Source organism: Strigops habroptila, chromosome Z (genome assembly GCF_004027225.2).
Source record: "Strigops habroptila isolate Jane chromosome Z, bStrHab1.2.pri, whole genome shotgun sequence".
NCBI lineage: Eukaryota > Metazoa > Chordata > Aves > Psittaciformes > Psittacidae > Strigops > Strigops habroptila.
The window spans coordinates 63,353,911-63,374,345 of record NC_044302.2 but is presented as its reverse complement, the minus strand read 5'-3'; the positions used below and the strand labels follow the sequence as shown (position 1 = coordinate 63,374,345).

The window sequence follows — 20,435 nt, the reverse complement described above, 5'->3', positions numbered from 1 at the left end:
CTTTTTCACGTTTAGAAATGGCAGCATGTTACTTGGATTTAACAAAGAAGGAATGCAGGAAATGCTACACATCAGAAATTTGTGTGCTATCTCTGTTTGCCCTGTTCTTGAGAAACTTAATCTCTCCCTTCTGCAATGAGTATTAAATGCTCTTTTTATGAGTCATATGATTCAGTATGAAATGGGGCTTTGCCAGCCCTGCCTAAGAACTAAAGTCAAAACAAATGTGCCACCACCTCAGTTGTCAATGAAACAAAACAAAAGAGCTCCTCCATTACATTTTACCACCACTCATATATTCAAAGATATTTTCCAGGAGCAGTAAGATGTTTGGTAAGAAAATTTGTCATGAAAAACACCACTATAGTAATTTAATCAAGTGATAGCAAATATTTCATATTAATAAACTTAAATAAGAATTCCATAATCTTGTGGTTTAAGCACTTGTCTTCAGTAAAGAATGGCAGACTCCTACACCAGTAGAAAGTGGGTTTAAGCTCCTATTGTCCAGTACTTCCAGCAGTCATTTACATCATCTTTTCAAGCGTAAAACCTTTTCACATCAAGTAGCAGTGGCTGTGTTTTATACTCACGTTACACAGGCTTTTTTATATTCATGTTGCACAGATTCGTGCATCATGGAATCTGACACTTCTGAAAGCTCTTGCACCTACTACAGATTTGCTGATGCTCTTCATATCTACTGTATTACTGTCCTATGTGACAACTCTAACATTTAGATAAACATAAGCAAACCTAAACACATTAAGTCATACTGCTACAAAGTAAGAAACAGGTCAGGCCCTATTCTTACATGTACCTGAATTTAAGTTTACGTCCATGGGAATGCAAATGGAACTGGGTTTCTGAAGATAAATTGGAGGAAGGGTTATAAAACCCCCCACACTGCTGATATAAAACTGTAATCTATTCTTGATTCTATTCTAAAGAGTGCTTTTCAGTTTCTTTTTTTGTTGTTGTTGGTTTTTTTTTTGTGGTGGTGGTGGTGTTAAAAAAGCCTCAGAAATTGTCCCAACCCTGACAATTTTTGTGTTAACATGTTTCAGAAACATGGAGGTTTCTAAAAATAAAAATATCATCACATACCTTTGCAGGCAACTGAATAAAAATGACAACTAGTTTATTTAAAGATGCCTAGCAAGAAATGTAAAATGTATAGTTGATATAGAATTAAACATGTTTTACTTTAGACTTCGTCTACTGAAGTAGTCTGGTTTCATTCTTAAAAAGGTGTCTAATAGAACTGTGCCAGTTTTTGACCCTCAATTCACTCCGTTTAGGAGATCCACAGAATAACTCAGAACAAAAAAGAAAAAAAACCAGGAAGATCCTCTCAGGGGGTTGTTGTCTTGGAAACTGCAGCACAGACAAATGTGCTTGGAGAAAGATTCTTAATACAAATACTTTTGTTCAATTGATTGTTTAGTATAATTGCATTGTATTTCTCTCCATACTGTATGCTATGAGTAGAGAGGTCTGTTTAGCCAACACAGAGTAATGTAGACCTATTCCTTATTTTGCCTTAATTGCTTTCCTATGCGCCAGGAGATCTGACCTAGAAAATATACAGCTGTGTCTGCTGTATTTGAAACAGCTTGTTTTCTGAACACATCACAAGATTATTCACAGAATTAATATCTCTTTAGTCTTCTATGTAAAAATCAAAAGCTACTTAACAGAATTGAATTTGCCTTTAATCTTTTTAATGGAAAGTGCATGTTTAAATATTATGTTTGCTGAATCGGCCAAATGTAAAGGCCACAAAGACGCATGTTTTATTAATCAAAGTTACAAGCAGGCCTCACATATTGTGTGTACTTAAATTTCTAACAAATTTTTTATAACAAAGGAGAAGGCACAATTACTCACCCCCTCTGTATTTCCTAGTATCACATAAGACCTGCATAAATTCCTTGAATCCAAAGAAATCTCATTTGTATTCTAGTCTCTGGGATCAGCCTTTGGTGCCAAGGCAAGGCAACAGGAGAAAAAAAAAAATTACAACTCACATTTTTGGAAGCGAGAATGAGCCATTCTCCAGTTTGCAGATCAAGGTTAAAAACTATTATTATTTTTAATGCTATTGCTCTACTTTTTCTCTGCTATCACCTTTAGGTCAAATGATGTTTGCAGTTGCATCTCATTGCACTTGAGAGATGACAAACAAGATTTATGCCTCCCTTTCAGAGTAAATAAAACATCTATTGACAAAGAAGATTTCATGCATTAAAGAATGAAAAAGGTCAAATCTGTTTCCTGATCACTAAATTAAACAGAAAAAAAAAAAAAAAAAAAACGCTGAGATGTATGCAGGTATAGCTGATTGCCAGAACTACCAAAACTCCTGCTGACTGATATATCACAATGAATCAGTTACTTTTAGTGTAATGACATTTGTAATCCAGAAACTCCTGAACACTAGCATCAAAAATCACAGTGAGAGTCAACAACTTGCTCTTCACATTTTAGCTAATTCACATATCTCTTCCATATAGAAGAGAACCTGAACTTCTCTTATACAACATTCTTATGAAAATAAAAGCACGGGTATTTTCAAAAAGTGTATTTAACAAAAGTAGGAGTGAGGAACTCAGCTGCATGAGAAACCCCATCTTTAATTCTGTGCATATTATGTCATCACAACTGATTTGGCAAATGTTAATAACATTAATTAGATTTCACCCATTCTTTCCCTAGATAGGTAGGTAGGTAAAATTATCAAACTGCTAACTAATGGTCCATCCCTAGTTATGCTTTTACTTTTTTCTTTTTTAAAAGGCTTTAACAAAAAACCACAAAATACTGCAAGAGCTTTTTACAGTGGGAAGGATGTGAGACAACATTCTTAATCCCTGGGGCAAAGAAGGACTGTTTGCCTATCAAAATTTATACACATAGGTACATGCACTGATTTAGCAAAAAGGGCGAAAAAGCCAGGAATGGAGTGTGATGCAAAATTGCATATTTCAGAAAATTTATGCAGCTGAACACTGCCAGAATCCAGTAACTGACACAATCTAAGCTCAATGGGATAGTCTTAGTTGTTAGAAGTTAATCAAGTACTCTAACAGGGGAAGAAGACAAAGGAGAGTGTCATATGCACAAGCTCCTTTTAGTCCTTCCTGTGTCTCCATCTGTGGCCTCTGATAGGTGACAGACTCTTGGAGCCAGATAGTTTAGTCCTATGTCTTGATTTTTAGCTACATAGGCAAAAACCTCATTGTCTCATCTTTGGGGAGATTTAAGTAACTCAGCTTCATGATTACTGCCATCACAACAACCCAGCTCCATGGAAGAAGCAGCACTGGTATACAATTTAAAAGAAGAGTTGTTCTCATCATGGTTATACATTAACTGCAGGAGTAGGGTACTGGATCATGAACAGTATTTCTCAGATAAAAATAGCACCACAGCTTCTCAGCACACGCTCCAGAGATATTAATCACCTGCACAATCCCAGCTTAATCAGCAGCATGACCTCGGTCAACAGAGCAGTGCAATCACCTTGGCATGTTTAAGGGACAGGGCTGTAGCATGTGTTCTTTCTTTTTTCAAGCACAACACAAAAAAAAAAAAAAAAAAGGAAAAAAAAAAGAGAGAGGAGGGAAACTGACAGGTATATTCCAAGTGTCCTAATGTATTACAGCTTTAGTCTTTAATCACAATCTGGATCTCTAGAGCACGAATCTGCATTAGGTTTTGTGATACTGCTTAGTCTTTCCACACCTCCAGTCTTTATATTTGTAATGAAATTATTACAAATCTCCTCACAGAATTTTCATTTTACTAAAGCCACACTCTAATAGCTAAACAAGAACTTGAACATTACTTTATATACGGTGTGAACAAACTGGGAACACGTTTGTTTTCTTAATATATTACTCATTGCCTGAGTAACTACAGGTTAAAAAGTTTAAAAACACTCAGAGCTACCAAAAGAACGCACATTTTGTGTATGTAGCTCCTCACATTCACTTACCTTGTTTTACATGCATGCAAAACAAATTGTGAGATTTATATTGGAAGTGGCAGTTCATTTTTGCACACATTTACAGAAGCTTTTCCAGCACTTTCAGATCTTTTTGTTTTACTGGAGCCCTCCATTACGAGCACTGCTAGTCTCTTAGTGAAGAGAAAATGACACCTTACATTCTTCTAACACACAACCCTGGATTTTCATTGTGAAATGTGTTTCATGGGAATACTTGAAATGAGATCACTTATACTCTAAGTAGCATTGTTTACCTTCATGGACATGTAATTTCAGTGGATGCTCAATATGACTCCCATTATCTAGAGAGTTTTGAGTGTAGAATTCTCTCAACACAAGAACTGTAACAAATAACAAGTACTAGAATGAGCCAAGAAAAGGTTTGAGAGATGAGATTTAAGGGTCAGATTAAGCAGCGCAAAATATCTGAATTTGGGAGATGGACTAAAAATGTGTTTCCTTTGAAATATGAGACCCCCCTATCTATCTGTTTCTCTGAACGCTTACTTCCTCCCATCTGTTTACCACTAAGCAGGATAGAGAACGGAAAGAAAAAAAAACCCTAAGGTGAGGAAGAAATTGAGAAACTAAATAGGTGGACTGCCTGTACCAGTTTGGACTAAGAGAACACATTTAGCAGCACTGGGATAGGCTAGCATTAGGCTTGAAGGGTATGGCAAGGATTCAGACTAGAAAAAGTTAACACAAATTTAGGAGAATTTAAACTAATTAAACTGTTAAACTAGTTGTTGCTGTTACCATCATTCGCTGGTCTATGACAATTTTTGGTTCAATTAAGAGATGTAAGATGCAATCATCTCAAGCAGACAAAGAATGGTAAAAACTTGCCAGGTAAACCGATACAGGTGCATTTGCAGTTAGTTGAAGTACGTTTGCAGGTTAAGACTCTAACTACTCTTTGGTTTATGTAAAGGGGGTAGTCACGCTGGCCCAGACAAAGATCAGTTCCAATCTGAATTATGGGCTGATCTACAAGACGACTGAGAAATAGGGGTTTTTTCAGTTCCAGCTGTAACATAAGTGAAGCATAACAGCAAAAGAATTCTGAAGGCATTACTATGTAGCAAGTACCTCTATAAGCACAGTGCATAAAGTTAAACTTAAGTGTGGTGTGGTAGGTTGTTGCAAAAGCAGAGCTAAGGGGAAGGCCCATAAATGGGATTAGGTCTGGGAGTCAGTTCAAAGCAAAGAGCTGAGGAAAAAGAGGGTAAAGAAAATCCAGAAAAGTAGCAGGCAGACTAGCAAAAAAAGAAAAAAGACAAACCACAAGTCCCAAGCAACAAAAAAATCATTGGTCTAAAGCTGCAAACACTTGGACTTCACTGTATCCTACATAGAAAGGAAGTTCTTGTGCAAGACCAGTGACATTTGACAAATTCAACTTAAATCCCCAGATGTACCAAGTCCCTCTAATAAAGCACAGTGAGGGACATGAGGAGGAGGCTCCTGCTTCGATTACACCTCTCAACACACTATACACCACCCACTGCAGTGGTAATTGGTACTAAAAGTAGGAAAAATTTACTTTCCCTTTAAAACTGCTGAGCTAAATCTACAAATACACTCCATTATGAGATTTCTAGAGCAGAATGCTACATTTCTTATTGAAAGCTCACCTTTCAGAATTGAGTGCTGCTTTAAGAACACAGGGATGTGTTTTAACTATGTCAATATACAGTTTGCCCCACTAACAACTGCCAAGAGGACAGTTCTAAGCTGTCGTGTGGTTTCAGTGCATCCATCAGCCTTTACGGATGGCTGAATCCAGCTGCCCAATTATGCGTCTTCGCAATTACATCAAATCCCAAATAGGCTTTTAGTAAAAACACATTTACTGAGAAAATAACAGACTACATACCATTGAAAAAATCTGTCAACTTATTTTTTACCAAAATCGTTTATGTTTTCATTCTATTAAAATGGAACTTAAACTGAATATAACTAACCGAAGAATCTGCCATCTGAGCGAGGATATTAACTTTTGCCATTCTCAATACAGCAAAAAGAGATATGCGGTCATGCAGTCTCTGTACAAGCAATTACAGGATTCCTTGCATTATTTTATTTTTCTAGATTTATAATTAAATACTGAACTAATATGTTCATATGCTACATTAACACAATACATGTTAATATATGAAGGGCTAACCCATCCTTCATATTCACTTCATTTAATGTAAAAGACAGAAACAGTATCTTAGGAAATTTTTTACACAAGACCAAGATAAGGTTCAGCCTTTAGTGAATGAAAATTTACTTCAATTTCCTACTACCTAACAAGGTTTTACATTTTACATACTTTTATGACTTGTATGTAAGTTTATGCAATTTTTCTGAAACAGTCTAAAAACCATTCAACAGACATGCTTTCAGAGCTACTGTCGATTACGCTTAACACAGAACACACATATACATTTCCAAGCTGATCAGCATAGTTATCACAACAATGGACCTATATGAGCATTTACCGATTTATTAGTATCTACTTCTAATTGTAACAAATAGCAAACCTTCTGCATATAATAGAGTTTGTACCAAGGTTTATAATAACATATAGTTACACTAATGAGGTGTGTAGCAGAAACCTAGAACAAGAAAAAAAGAAAATGAAGACCATGTGAAACTGAAAACATAAGTTTAAAATATTAAGATAAATGGACCTCAGAAATCTCTTAATTAGTTGCATTTTTTTAAATACATACAATAGATTACACCTTTTTTTATAATGCATAAGAGAAATAACTTACCACACAAAGAATGTGCATGTCACTTTAATACGAATCATAGAATCATGTGAATCATAGAATAATCGTAAAATAGTTTCAAACTTTCAAAAACAGTCCTCAAAATTGAATGATAACACAGCCTGTGTGCATTATACACAAATACAAAATTAACAATAGATTAGCAAGCTTATTAAAATATCTGTTTTTTCAATTTGTACTGTTTCCATTAATACAGATTATCACCTCCTCCTCTACCTGCACTGAGAGCGTTAAACAACTATACCCTCCTTCAGAACCAAACATTATTGTCAGTAATTATGGTAAGAAGAAATCTGGAAATGTATGAAGTGGCACAAATTATTTCGTATTCCTAAAGCATTCTGATCCACCGTGACCTTATTCTACGTCTCCAAACAGTGCCGAAGTATTTTCTCCATTATGCCATCAATATAGATGTAGTGTATTTCTTCCTTTTAGGCAGCAAGGTCCACCTTCCAGATTCCCTATGATATATTCTACAGTACCTATTATAGAGCTGAGGTGGGAGAAAAATACTTTATGGATAAGAAAATCCAATCACTTACATACTGGATGTTTGTACACAGTTAATTTTTTAACTTTGCTTTTGCAGACCTTATTTGGCAGTCCATTACACACACATCGACATTAGTAAAGAATTTGTTCCTGGTCCTTTCAGTTTCTAGGTGAAGGACACAGGCTTTTCAATTTAAATCACCCAAGAACAAGGCCCACTGTCACTGATTCACTTACTTACTTATACCACAAGACTGCTGTGAAGAAGCATTAGCTAAAATATGTAAATATACACCGAAAGAAAATTGAATGTTCACAGATTTCCATTCTCTACCATCCTTGTCTTAAATGAAATGCTTTTACAAATAAAGAAATACTCTTGAGACTGACCTCTGTCCTTCCCTATAAAATGAGAAAGCATTCTTAAAAGTAGTATAAGGTGGCACTTAGCAATAAGCACAAACATTTCAAGATATTCTAAACACAAGACAAAATATGCTCATTTACAAAAACAATCATCTGGCCCTTACACTACAACTGGAACAAAACCAAAATTGTCACATTTATTACTTCTCTGTATCAGTCCTCAATGATTGTAGCTAAAATCATACTGAAACTAGTGGTAGGCTATACAGCTATTCACACAGGGAAAAGTACCAACATGGGTTTGCTGGTATAGAAATTGTGAAGAAATCTCAGCTTTGTCTTAATATTGGACTGATCGTATGCACCTAGCATTAAAACCAATTATTTCCCCTTCAGAGAAATTACAATAAATAAATTACATTTAAACACAGGAAAATTAAGGCAACAGACTTACAGTAATTGATCCTGTTGGTTGTGCATGGTTTGCTGATTCAAGTGCGTATTGTACTCAACTGCTGCTAAAAACCATTTCAATCTGTAGACAGGGTAGGTGTACTCAAATCACTTTCTGGCATATGTATACAAGCGCTGCTGGAACTGCTTCAGGTCAAATGCAGATCTTAATGAAATTAAATATACAGTTCGATTTTAAGAAAAAAATTGACATTACGGAATGTGTCAGGAACACTTTCACCGTATTAAATATGTATTAATAAAATACAAGTACAAGTTTATACTAATTTAACATTTTTTCCTTGAGGTTACTCTGGAATTCAAATCAAAATAGCTTCAATTGTTACGTAACTTCATACTATGCAACAGAAGAGAATGACTAATTCACCATATGCAAGATAGTTTTTTCTTGGCACATCAACTGCATTTACTTCTAACAAGAAGAAAAGAGCATTTGGAGAGACAAACATCCACAAATGAAGTTCATTATACCTAACTGTAGAAAGCATGAGATGTTTCTCAGAAACTTTCTATGCAAAACTTCTTGGCACATTTCAGTGTGAGTTTTGTTTACACTCCTTTTCTCTTTCATCCACGAGGACCACATTTGCACTGTCCCTCAATGATGCCATCTTGACTAGGCCACTGATGTTCAGTGACCACATGATGAACTAAGCCTACAATGTTAAGAAACCGTTATAATAAAATATAATCTATTGCAGCAAAACCATTATATTAGAATACTAAATTTTGACACAATAATAATTTACAACAGGTTTTTTGTATGGACTAGCCTCCTTGCAGCGAAACCAGAAGTAACTGGCAATATCTGAGCACCACTGTTAACAGTGTCCAGGGAGAATTACTGAGAGGAGTCATTGTTGTGGGATTAGCCAAAGGTTTTATTAAACAATGATTATACGGCAGTAAAACGATCTATTACTTCCTACATGTCAAATAATTAGCTTATATACAATATTGTTTTAGATCTTTTAGATCATATCACGTTGTAGACATCAGATGCCAGGTAAAGGATGTCTCAGCCTTGAGAGGTAACTTTGGGAGGTGTCCCTGCTCAAGAGGAAATCACCATTCCGCCTGCTGCCACGCAGGAGAGCTCAATAGGCTCTGGCTGCTGCACATATTTGCAGCATCAAGTGATTGGCTTGTAGTCAGGCCTCCTTTGGTGTACGCTCAGGTGTGCAACCGTAGCAATTTTTAGTTCTGTATAGTTCCAGCTCAGACAGGTATCGTGGTTTCGGCTCAGAGTGTTAGTTCCTGGTAAGATGTGACTTAGCACAAGTTCACAAGGTTTGCTCAACAGGGTTGATTTCAGTGAGGCCCATCTGTCAATGATGCCTGAACCAAAGCACTGTTAACTCAGTCAGAGTGAGTATATCCATCCTAAAGGAACAGTGAAAATCTTTTTGCTTACTAGCCTGAAATGCAAATGTATGCAGAACTATTACGTATAAAACTGTATGTAGGCACACCCCGTATTTTTGGATGTTAAAGAAACATCACTGAAAAATCTGAAGAATAATGCTTGCTATTTTATGAAAAAAAATGTGCTGTGCCTTCCTGCATTCCCAAATGATGTTTGTAATAAATAGCAGAGCAAGGACAGTTCTGATGCAACTCTCCTCCTGTGGCCATGCAATGTGGCCTATTTAGAAAAAATCTTGGGCCATGGGAGATCACTAAGATTGATGTTCCCGTTTTCCTGTGCACTTGTTTCCACTCTCCCGAAGTGGAGGACAGTTAGCACTAACCGTCAGGAGTTTTCACACAAAATATGATACTTGTATCAATAGCATTAAGGTCAATTGTCCACAGAGCTGTAACAAATTACAGTATCTGAGGGGCGTAGAAACAAACCAAGATCATCAGACAGACTTTGCAAAGGTGGCCATGAAGACATTAACAATTATATTTCATACCTGCTGAACTGGATCTAAATGGAAACATTCTAACCTTTTAGTAATTTATTAAGGCAGGCTTAATGTAACAGAAGCTTGTTATCTCACTTTATATAGCTACAAGGATATATTATTCTGTACTCATCACAGAAGAATTACCTCAGCTAAATTGTTCCCAAAATTTTTGTCACTTCTCCAGGTATCATAGGAATGGATTACCCAGGGAAATTTCTTTTTGGTGGATAACAGATATATAATTCTTCATTATGGTGTATTATCCACAGTTCATTCTTATGCCCTACTTGAAAATTAACAAAAGAATATTTTCTGAAACTATTATAATACCCCAAAATTACAGCAAGTCAGTATGCTTGGCTGACAAATTAATAAACACTCCCCAGAATCACTGTACACTATCATGTACAATATTAATATCAATGTCTGCGTTATTGAGCTTTAACAACCAGTGTCTGCCTTATAAGCTTTAACAGCATGTGTAAGTACCTAAGGTATACAATTTAAATACATTTTATGATGCTATTTAAATAAGAATAGCAATTTCATGTTCAGTTCTCTTCAAAAGGCAAGCATGAAGTCATACACTGTATGTCATCAGTTAATTGCACTATTCTAAATAACTACTTTTACAACTTTCAAGCACATCAGTAGTTTTGTAACAATTTTCAGTACTTTCAGGACATAAGTTTGCATTGTTATGACTGATTTTCACTTGTACCCAATACTAAAACTACAACAAACCAAAAAAAAAACCAAACCAAAACAAACCAGAACCATCCAACCAACAAAAAAACCAAACCAAACCAAACCAAACCAAAAAAAAAACCCCACACCCATACCCAGACTTTTAATCCACTGAGTAATTTTGCCATGATTAATGTAATTCTGAAGGTGTTCCTTTTAGGTCTAATTCACCAAAAGGTATGCTGTCAAGCACATAAAGCTGGCTTATTCCTTCAGAGCAAGGCAAATGGGTACAAATTAAAAATTCGGGGTTATGCTGAACACAACAATCAAAGCTATTGTGAAAAAACAATTTCGATTTCTCAGCTAAAAATACCTCTTGGTCCCCACCAAGAGTTTTAATACCTTTCCTCATATTTGTATTTTTGCTTATTTGACATACAGAATGCGTCAGCTCGCCTCAACAATTTCAGACACCATACATCATCAGATACCAAAATACTCCTTCAACAACCCAGGTTCTATGACCCTTCTCATTTTATACTCACTGCATATAAATGGGCCATTGAACAGTTTGTCATTGGAGTTCTCAAAGGAAATTTGGTAATTATGGTTTTTTATTCCTTTCTGCAGGATCTTTAAATCGTTCACTTAATATGTAACAAAGATATAAATGTGGGTTTGACTAAAACTGCCATCTTGCATAACACGGACAGTATGAGTCTGGTGGGCAGTAGTATGGAAGGTTTGGCTTCAAGGTTGGTTTCAAGGCCAGGTTGGACGGGGCTTTGATAAACCTGGTCTAGTGGAAGGTGTCCCTGGCCATGGCAGGACGGTTGGAACTAGATGATCTTTAAGGTCCCTTCCAACCCAAACCATTCTCTGATTCTGTGAAACGGTGCCTGTACAGTCTATAAGGTGAATGAAAAAATGCAGCAGGGCATCCATATAATCCAATTACCTGATATCAGCATTACTTAGTCTAAATTTTTCCGTGTAATATATGCGCTATTGAGAAGGCCACATTAAATCTCCCAGTTCTAGTGTTCCAGTTTGGGGTTTAACACACTGAACCTTCAATTAAATCTGTGGAAGTTTTGCTTTGTGAAAGACTACCATCTTTTTAGATAACTATCACAGTGCCATATGACTTTACAGGCTCTTGTCTTCTTATTTATACAAAAAGATTTACTGAGTTGCAGCCCAAACGAGAATTAAAGCATCATTCCCTTTCTCAACAAACGTAGCAGAGCAGACCAATTCTTCAGTACTCCTAAGAGGGTGTTTTAGACCTACCGCATGCCATTACAGCCCCTTTCCTCTGGGCACGCACTAGAGCACCTCTGCCTCCGGGACGGACGGCGGCCGCCCGCGCCCCGGCACTGGGCTGAGGCGGGAGGAGGGCCCGCCCCGCCCCGCCCCGCCGCGCGTTACCCGCGGCTCTCCGCGGGCCGCTGACCCGGAAGCGCTCTGCCCGCCCAGCGCGGCGGAGCCGGCTGCGGCGGTGGAAAATGGCCGAGTCGCCGGAGGAGGTGGCGGTGCTGGTGCAGCGGGTGGTGAAGGACATTCGCAACGCCTTCCAGCGGAACCCACACATGTGAGTGGCGCGGGCGGCGGCCGCGGCGGGACCGGGCGGGCTCCTCGGCCGGCGGCGGCCCCGCTCCCTCGCCTGCCGGCGCGCAGCGGTGCCTGCCGGGGCCGGGGGCCGGGCCCAAGGTCACGCCGAGAGGGGCCGCGGGGACGAGCCGGGTTTCCACGCCCGGCGTCGCCCCGCGGGGTGCCAGGCTGCGAGTGGAGGGGGCTGCGCCGGGCGGCTTCCACGGCACCTGCGCTCGCCGGGGCAAGTCGCTGGTGCCCGGACGATGTCTTCTGTGCTCTCCCGCTGCCTCGGCTTCTGGGTAGCGCCGGGCGTGCGGCCGGGGGGCGCAGGCTGCGGCAGCACCCCGGCCGCTGGCGAGCCGTGCGGCGGTTCGTCGGCCTGACGGCAGCACCGCCCTCAGCAGTGCGGAGTACCGAGCTGTGGAAGCCAGCGGGGGCTCTGAAGTCTGGGAGTGATGAATATCTTTGTAAAGACAAGTCCTTAAATGAACCCTACTCGAATTCGAGGTTTGGCGGTGTTAAACTCACAGCGTAGTCGAGTTGGGATTGACCTTCACCTGAGGGTGGGTCAGGACTGCCAAGTCCCACTGAAGGCAGCAGGGTCTGTGTCTGAGTCTGTGTCTGAGGCACAGCGTTAGTGCTGGTGGAAGCACATCGCAGGGTTGAAGCGTGCTGAATTGCACCTTTGTATAAACAGCATGATTTGGTGAATGTCATGTTCAAATCTAACAGAGGTTAGTTAACAGAGGTGCCAATACTTCTCGTGGTGTGTTGTTTTGTAGGAGACAAGCAGAATGACTGTGTAAATGCAAACTACAGTTATTTCTATCTTGTGAGAGTCAGGCTTTTCTAACAGTCTGGGGGTCAGATGGTCAGTGTTTTATTTGCAGTTCCACTGACCAGCTCCGAGACCGCGATTTAGGTACCTCCCGTATTTCTGTTTCCTTCCCCATCCTTTGTTGTTTTAAGACACAAACTGTTTAGGGAAACACCTTTCTATCTGTTTATGTGAACTCCATATTGGTCATGGCAAATGAGGTAGCACTTAGTGGATAACAACTTCATAACCTAAGTACGGTGTATTTGTGTCAGTCACTAAGGCTTCAGTCTCCGAGGTGGTGGACTATTAGTCTGTTCCAGAAAATGGTACACTAACCAATTATGCAGGAAAATTTTACAGGCACTTAATTTATCCCATTGCTTAAAAGAGAGGATTAGAATGAATCCCCTCCTGAATCCCCTCATGTCTCTATAGAAGTAGTAAGCAACCTGGGTGGGTGGCCAGGTTTTAAGATACAGCATATGGATGCTGTGTAAAAAAACCCCTGAGTTTTGCCATGAAGCTTCATTTTTAGGTTGTGAGACTGTAAACAGCCAGTATTTGTGAATGAATGTTCTGATTATTCTTAGTTCCTACACATTTGCCAGATTCTTCGTTGGTAGCAAACTTTAAACATGGTTTTGAAGAATATGCCGCTGTTGCCGTTTTCTTTCAGAGATGCCATCTCAGAGATGAAAGTAGGGTGTGAGAGTTGTATGCTCTGAGATGGATGCACTGTGGCATGCTTCGAGTGAGGAACCACAAGCTACTGCTAGTTTGCTGTCTGCTAAATTTCTGAACTGCAGTACTTGGAAGTGCGTCTATGCACAGCCAGTGTAGACTGCAGGCCCTTTGCTATGATGCCTTTGTGCCTCTAGAGCACTGACCCGCAGCCACGCTGGCCAGATACTCTCCGGTATATTGGAGACATCTTGTCTTCCTGCTGGTGGACAAGACAGTTGTAACCAGCTGCAGTCTCTGACAGGTGTTATACACTTGAATTGAGCAACCTGTTTGTGTTAGAGATCCAGGTTTGAATTCTTTTACATGGCATCCACCAGGCCCTACTGAAAATAAGGGAGCTGACATGTGCATGATGTTCCTGTCCACGTCTCATATTTTTATCTCCTACTCATTTCTCTTCGAGCATTTGTTGTTCCTTGTCTTTGACTGTTTGTTTGCTTGTCCCCTTTGCATCTGTTGGAATGAGTGTTTGTTCTAGCAGGTTCATAGCTTTGTAGGTTTTAAAGGAGCATTGTCTCTGGTCCACAGTAAAAAGCATGTAAAAATGCAGGGTTAGACTAAGTAGAATGCTGGATTGTTGATTCTTTCTCTCTTCTTTTTTTTTTTTTTTTTTTAATTCTTTGTTTTGGTTTGGGTTTTTTTTTCCCCTTTAAATTAAATTTGCAGGAAGAATGTGCATCTTTTTACGATGAGCTTACTTCTAACTAAATATAAATTGCCTTGTGTCTCTGATAGCTCCATTTTCTTCAGTCAATTAACTGTGTCAGCATGCCAGTTCTCAATTTTCTAAGGCTGGAAGATATTTTTACCCTGTCTTTCGAGCACAGTTCCTGATAAAGTCAGATGCATCAGCTATCCCTCTGGAACTGAACAGATCACCAGCAGTGAGCAGATCAATGTATCTTTCATTTTTAACTTTGCTGTTCTTTTGCACGTGACGTCAAACAGAAGGAGGCTCACTTGTCAGAAAAGTACACCAATTTGGTGAACATAATTTGAAATACGAACTCTTAGATGGTAGCCCAGTATTTGTGTACAAAATCTGAGGATACTATTTATGGTTTTCCAAGAATCATTCATGTCACTGTAGCTTAGATAATTTTTTCTGTCTCACTTCATCTTACTCTTAATGTAGTAAAAATACCACACTTCATTTTGTTAGATTTGAAACTGAGTCAAGGTTTCTACTGGTGTGATTGCAAATTTCAGGGGATTCAGAAAGAGACATACTTCCTTAAGTCTTTACTGTATCCAAGTATGAAATTTGTCTTGCCCATGTTCTTTTCATTGAATTGTTTAATACTTTTGTGCAGCATTGGTACTTGCAAATAAACCAGTAATAAAAATAATATGCTTGTAATACTTAGTGAGAAGGATCATCAGTGCAGAACTTTGCAGCAGAAGTCCAATCAAGTGGAGATTAATCTGAGAGCAGACAGAAGGGAACCCCTACACCGTGAAAGTGGCACATCTAGAGCTTCTTTAGAAGTAAATATTGAGTAGAAGTACTTTGGATTTCCATATAATATATTTCCATATAATATACTGTTCTTTCATTTACTGAATATTTTGGTTATATCACTAAGATAATGACTAATCATAGTGTGCAAATTAATTTATTATTTGAAATTCTAAAAGAGAATCTTGTATATGATGCACTGCACAATAAGGGGAAAAAAATTTTCAGCTCTTCAATTTAGGCCCTCTCTTTCTTGCTGTACATTCTGTAAATATATAAACACTGTAAATTCTTTAGCCATGTAGTCATTTCATGAGACTTATTTTAATGTAAAAATATATACTTTTCAAGTCTCCATGCTCCAGATTGTCTTGCAGTATTCAAAGCTTTTTGTAATTGCAGAAATATTCAACAACTTATGTCCAGTCTTTATTGTCAGTAGAATTGCAGTTGCATCATATCCACCTCATTCAGATCTCCCAGCCATGATTTAATATCCTCTGTCTAATCCTGTGGGGAGAGGTTGGCTTATTTTAAAGATGATCTTCCAGAAAAAAATCAGAAAAGGTCCCTTAACATGGGATACCTAAAGCTGAAGACCTGTCACAGTTCCATCACAAGAAATGCCTCCTTCTCTAGCAGTCCTTTGGTTTTATGAAAGAGGGAACTTTTTTGTATCATCGTTTTATGAGTTTAAAGTAGGTTGGCTAGTGTTTTATTTAGCCATTGAATGGCTAAGTCAACAGACTAGGGCTCTTGAAGCAGGTCCTGCATCAGCTTGTCATTACTGTTCTGTCATGGCTGAGGTTTGCGCTATGGACCCTGTCTGGGTTGCGCAGCTCCATGGTCTCCTGGGTCTCACCGTGCACATCGTCTTCGTTCTCAGCATGGGTTGAAGAAGCTCTGTAATGGCTGCATGCTTCGTGACAACCCAGCTAAAGTCTTACACCAAGTTTTGGCTGCTTCCATGGTGTATTTTAGTAATGTGAACTAGTGTGGTATCCCGTAAATATAGAGATAACTCATGCAGCTTTTGGAATGTGAGTGTGGTGCTTGCTTTGAGGAAAATAAATATAAAAGCATGAAATAACTCCTAAAATTCAAGAGACTATCAGAAAACTGGGAAGTCTAGAGAGAGCAACTGAACCTTCCTTTCATAGTAGGTGGTGCTTCTGACGGTACAAAATGCTGACAAACAGTAGCCCTCAACTGGTGTCTCCTTCAGGGTTGTGAGCAGCATGCACCTGTCACTTGGCCTAAATGTGAACATCCTCCATTCTGCAATGAGTTGAGGTAGTCCTGTCATATGAACAGGCACGTCTTCTGTCACATGGCCAAGGGCAATTCGTGCAAGATGGAGGGTACATCGGTCGCTTAATTTTACATTTCAGTGGTGACTGCATGTGAGTCCTGCTGCAGAAGCTTTATATGGATACATGATGAAGCAGAGGCTGCAGACATACTCAGTGTCTCCTGGGCTGACAGACCTGCCCTGTTACTTCAGGAGCAAAAACAGATGATGCTTGAATTGTTTTGGTGGTGAGATAGGCATCTCATCTTACATAAATCTGCCCTCCTGGTATTTTGCATCAGGAATTCTGTTGCTTCTCAGGAACTGAATGCAACATGAGACTTCTGAACCAGATGGATGACCAAAAACGATATCAGGGTATGAAGACATGTTGGAGACAATATTCTACCAAATGACAAGTCCTGGTTTGCACCTTAGCAAAAACTGAGTGGTTAGAAGATAAGCAATTTTTTGTACTGCACTGTATCTTGGTGAATGTCATTATGCACTGGTCTAGTCCCCTGGCAATTTCAGCTAGCTGAGTTAGTTCTGGAGTTGGGGTGTTTCAGATAGACTTGTCAGCTCTATGCAAACCCTACCCGTCTGTCATTTTGGCATATTTAAAGCAGTGTTGTGAAACTCAGTTCACCTGAGTCAGACTTTTTGTATTTGATAAGAAGTGGAGATGTGGATGTATGGGTGTTTTTTCTCTCCTCGCTGTTTACCTTTGTGGTACTGTTTGTAAGCAACAGCTAGTGAATTCTTGCAGTAATTCATGGAGTTAATTAGCTAAGCTGTGAGTGGCAGCATCTTCATTGCAGGTGGGGACCTGTATGACTCTATATGCAAGGTCAGGCAATGTTTGGCTAAGGGTCAGGTTTAACATTCATAAAAGAAGGGAGTCAGCAGTAAGTAAGTATAAACTTCATGCCATAAGGTGCCATGTTTAAAGAAGCAGGTGGGAATGTCATTTTTGGTCTAATCTGACTAGCTTCCTGAAGGGCTGAACTTCTGTTGAGTGCAGCAACAGAAAGGAGCATCTTGCTTTGGACTGTGGCTTGCAGTTGGTGGGGTAGGAAAATGCTGTTTTTCCTGTCTCATTCCTGTTTTCAGATGACCAGAGACAGGTAAAGGACCTGGGTGTGTGTTTGGAGACAGAGCCAAGTGATTTGCAAATATCTTACCTTGAGTTACTTGTGCTCTTTTTGTCTTGTGATGTATGTTGTGATGTACGAAGGATTGAGTCTCTTTTCTGAATAAGCAAACATATTCTTAAACAGGCAGGTGGCGTCACTTTTTATTACGTTATTAATAATCCACTGAGGACAGAGAACTAAATCAGTACACTCAGATTGTCCAGTAACAAAATTCTGTAGTTTGTTCAGCAGGCTGTCTTGCATAGAAGAAAAAATGGAACGTGTGGAAACGTGCACGTTGCTGTCTCTGTGATTTTTTTTGTGTGAACTTTGGTTTCTGAGCACCTGGTCACACTGCTGCAGGACACATATGGGTGGCTTTGGGTCAGTCAGGTGCCTGGATGGTTAATGTGTTTTGGTTCCTTTGCAGTAGCAGTTCTTACATCTCCATCGCAAAGGTAGGGGTACTTGTGTTATTTCAGCTGAGTTAAACTGCTTAGGTGATAGTCTAAACATACAAAAAAGCGGACCTTACTCATTTAGGTTCATTGGGAAAATAGAATAAATCTTTTTGATTATCATGAGGTAAGAACAGCCAGAATCACGAAAAGGGATCTTCCTAGAGAACTTTGAAAGGATTTTGAATTCATTATGGCTCATCTAATAATGACTATTAATTCCAGATTCTTCAGCAAGTCTTAAATACTTCTGATTTTCAGTTGCTACAGCACTGTGGAACTAATACAAAATTTTTGTAGTACTCAATTCAAAATCACAAGTGGCTTTTATATTGTGTCTGAATAAATCATACAGAGGTAAAAGACACTTATGGTTTTTGCTCAAGTTAAGTCTTTATTCATGCCTTCAAACATGTTTGAATAATTTATTTGCCAGGTTAAAATACTGCATGAGTTTTGCAAAGAATGGCTTTCTGAAAATGCTTTTTTTTGTACCTGCAGTCTAGCAAGAACCAAGAAGGTGAATTGAGGATAATGAGTACAGATTTTTGGTAAAAACAGGGGAAAACATGATGGACTGGATGGGAAGCATTGCCAGTTTGCTCTATTGAGGAAAATAATTAGCATCTACTCAAAGTAAGTCTAATTATATTTCTTTCTGTTTTTTAAGAGATGAAATTGGATTGATACCCTGTCCTGAAGCCAGGTATAACCGGAGCCCTATCGTCCTGGTAGAAAACAAGCTTGGTGTGGAGAGCTGGTGTGTCAAGTTTCTTTTGCCATATGTCCACAATAAACTTCTCCTCTACAGACAAAGAAAACAATGGCTGAACAAAGATGGTAAGTTACCCAGAAGGAGAATTGTATCTAATGTGATTCTTAGTTCACATTTTTTATGTATTGTAGAATCGTTTAGGTTGGAAAAGACCCTTAATATCAGAGTCAAACCATAAAACTAACACTGCCAGGTCTACCACTAGAACATGTCTCTAAGTGCCACATCTACATCTTTTAAAATATCTCTAGGGATGGTCACTCAGCCACTTACCTGGGCAGCCTGTTTCATTGCTTGACAACCTTTTGGTGAAGAAATTTTTCCTAGTATTCGATCTAAACCTCCCCTGGTGCAACTTGAGGCCATTTCTTGTCCTATCGCTTGTTACTCGACACCCACTTTGCTATAACCTCCTTTCAGGTAGTTGTAAAGAGTCTCTCCTGAGCCTTCTTTTCTCCAGACTGAACACTCCGAGGTCCCTCAGCTGCTCCTCATAAAACTTGTGCTTCAGGCCATTCACTACCTCCATTGCCCTTCTCTGGACCCGCTCCAGCAACTCAGTATCTCTCTTGTAGTGAGGGTCCCAGAACCAAACACAGGATTCGAGGTGCGGCCTCACCAGTGCCGAGTACAGGGGGATGATCACTGCCCTGGCCCTGCTGGCCACACTTCTACTGGTACAGGCCAGGATGTCATTGGCCTTCTTGGCTGCCTGGGCACAAGCTGGATTGTGTTCAGCTGTCAGTCAGCACTCCCAGGTCCTTTTACACCGAGCAGCTTTCCAGCCACTCTTCCCTAGGCCTGTAGCGTTGCATGGCGTTGTTGTGGCCCAAGTGCAGGACCCAAGCGCAGTTGTTGAACCTCATACAATTGAGGTTCAACAAAATGTTGAACCCGTCAGTCAGGCAGTCCAGATCCCTCTGCAGAGCCTTCCTACCCTCCAGCAGATCAACGCTGCTGCCCAACTTGGTGTCGTCTGCAAACTTACTGAGTTGCGCTTGGTCCCCTTATCCTGATAATTTACCTTTTTTGACACTACGCTGTTCCTTAAAGCCAATTTAACCTGTTCTGAAAGAACTGAGTGTTACTGGTGGGGAAGGCAGGCTTTGGATTGTTCATCTTGGCAAGCTAAACAAATTGTAGGGCTGCTTAGTTGAAAAATGTAAATTCTTTCTTTCTTGCCCAAGCTAGAAGGGTGAGAGGTGACTGATTTTGGTGACTGATTTAGGGAAATTATATTAATCTTTACAGAAGAAATTTTGTCCTGCTTTTCTGAGTTGGAAGGAAAACTGTGGTGATGTGTGGATCTAAGGAAAGAAACAAGTGCAGCATCTTTCAGATATAGGGCTGCCAGAAATCATTAGTCCATACAGCTTGGTAACTGTAAAGCTCTATTTCCTTTTTTATCTTTTTATCTTGG

At 39.4% G+C, this 20,435-nt stretch overlaps 1 protein-coding gene across 4 annotated transcripts in view; it reads left to right on the top strand.

The window, feature by feature from the left end:
• The first annotated feature begins 12,117 nt into the window (after positions 1-12,117).
• The window catches only part of PTAR1 (protein prenyltransferase alpha subunit repeat containing 1), a 99,160-nt gene continuing 90,842 nt past the window's right edge, over positions 12,118-20,435 (top strand). For all 4 annotated transcript variants that reach the window (XM_030512296.1, XM_030512298.1, XM_030512297.1 and 1 more), the window contains exons 1-2: positions 12,118-12,330; positions 18,911-19,080. In XM_030512296.1, the coding sequence (XP_030368156.1) occupies positions 12,245-12,330; positions 18,911-19,080 (256 nt within the window). In that variant the 5' untranslated portion in view covers positions 12,118-12,244. The remainder of the gene's footprint in view (positions 12,331-18,910; positions 19,081-20,435) is intronic.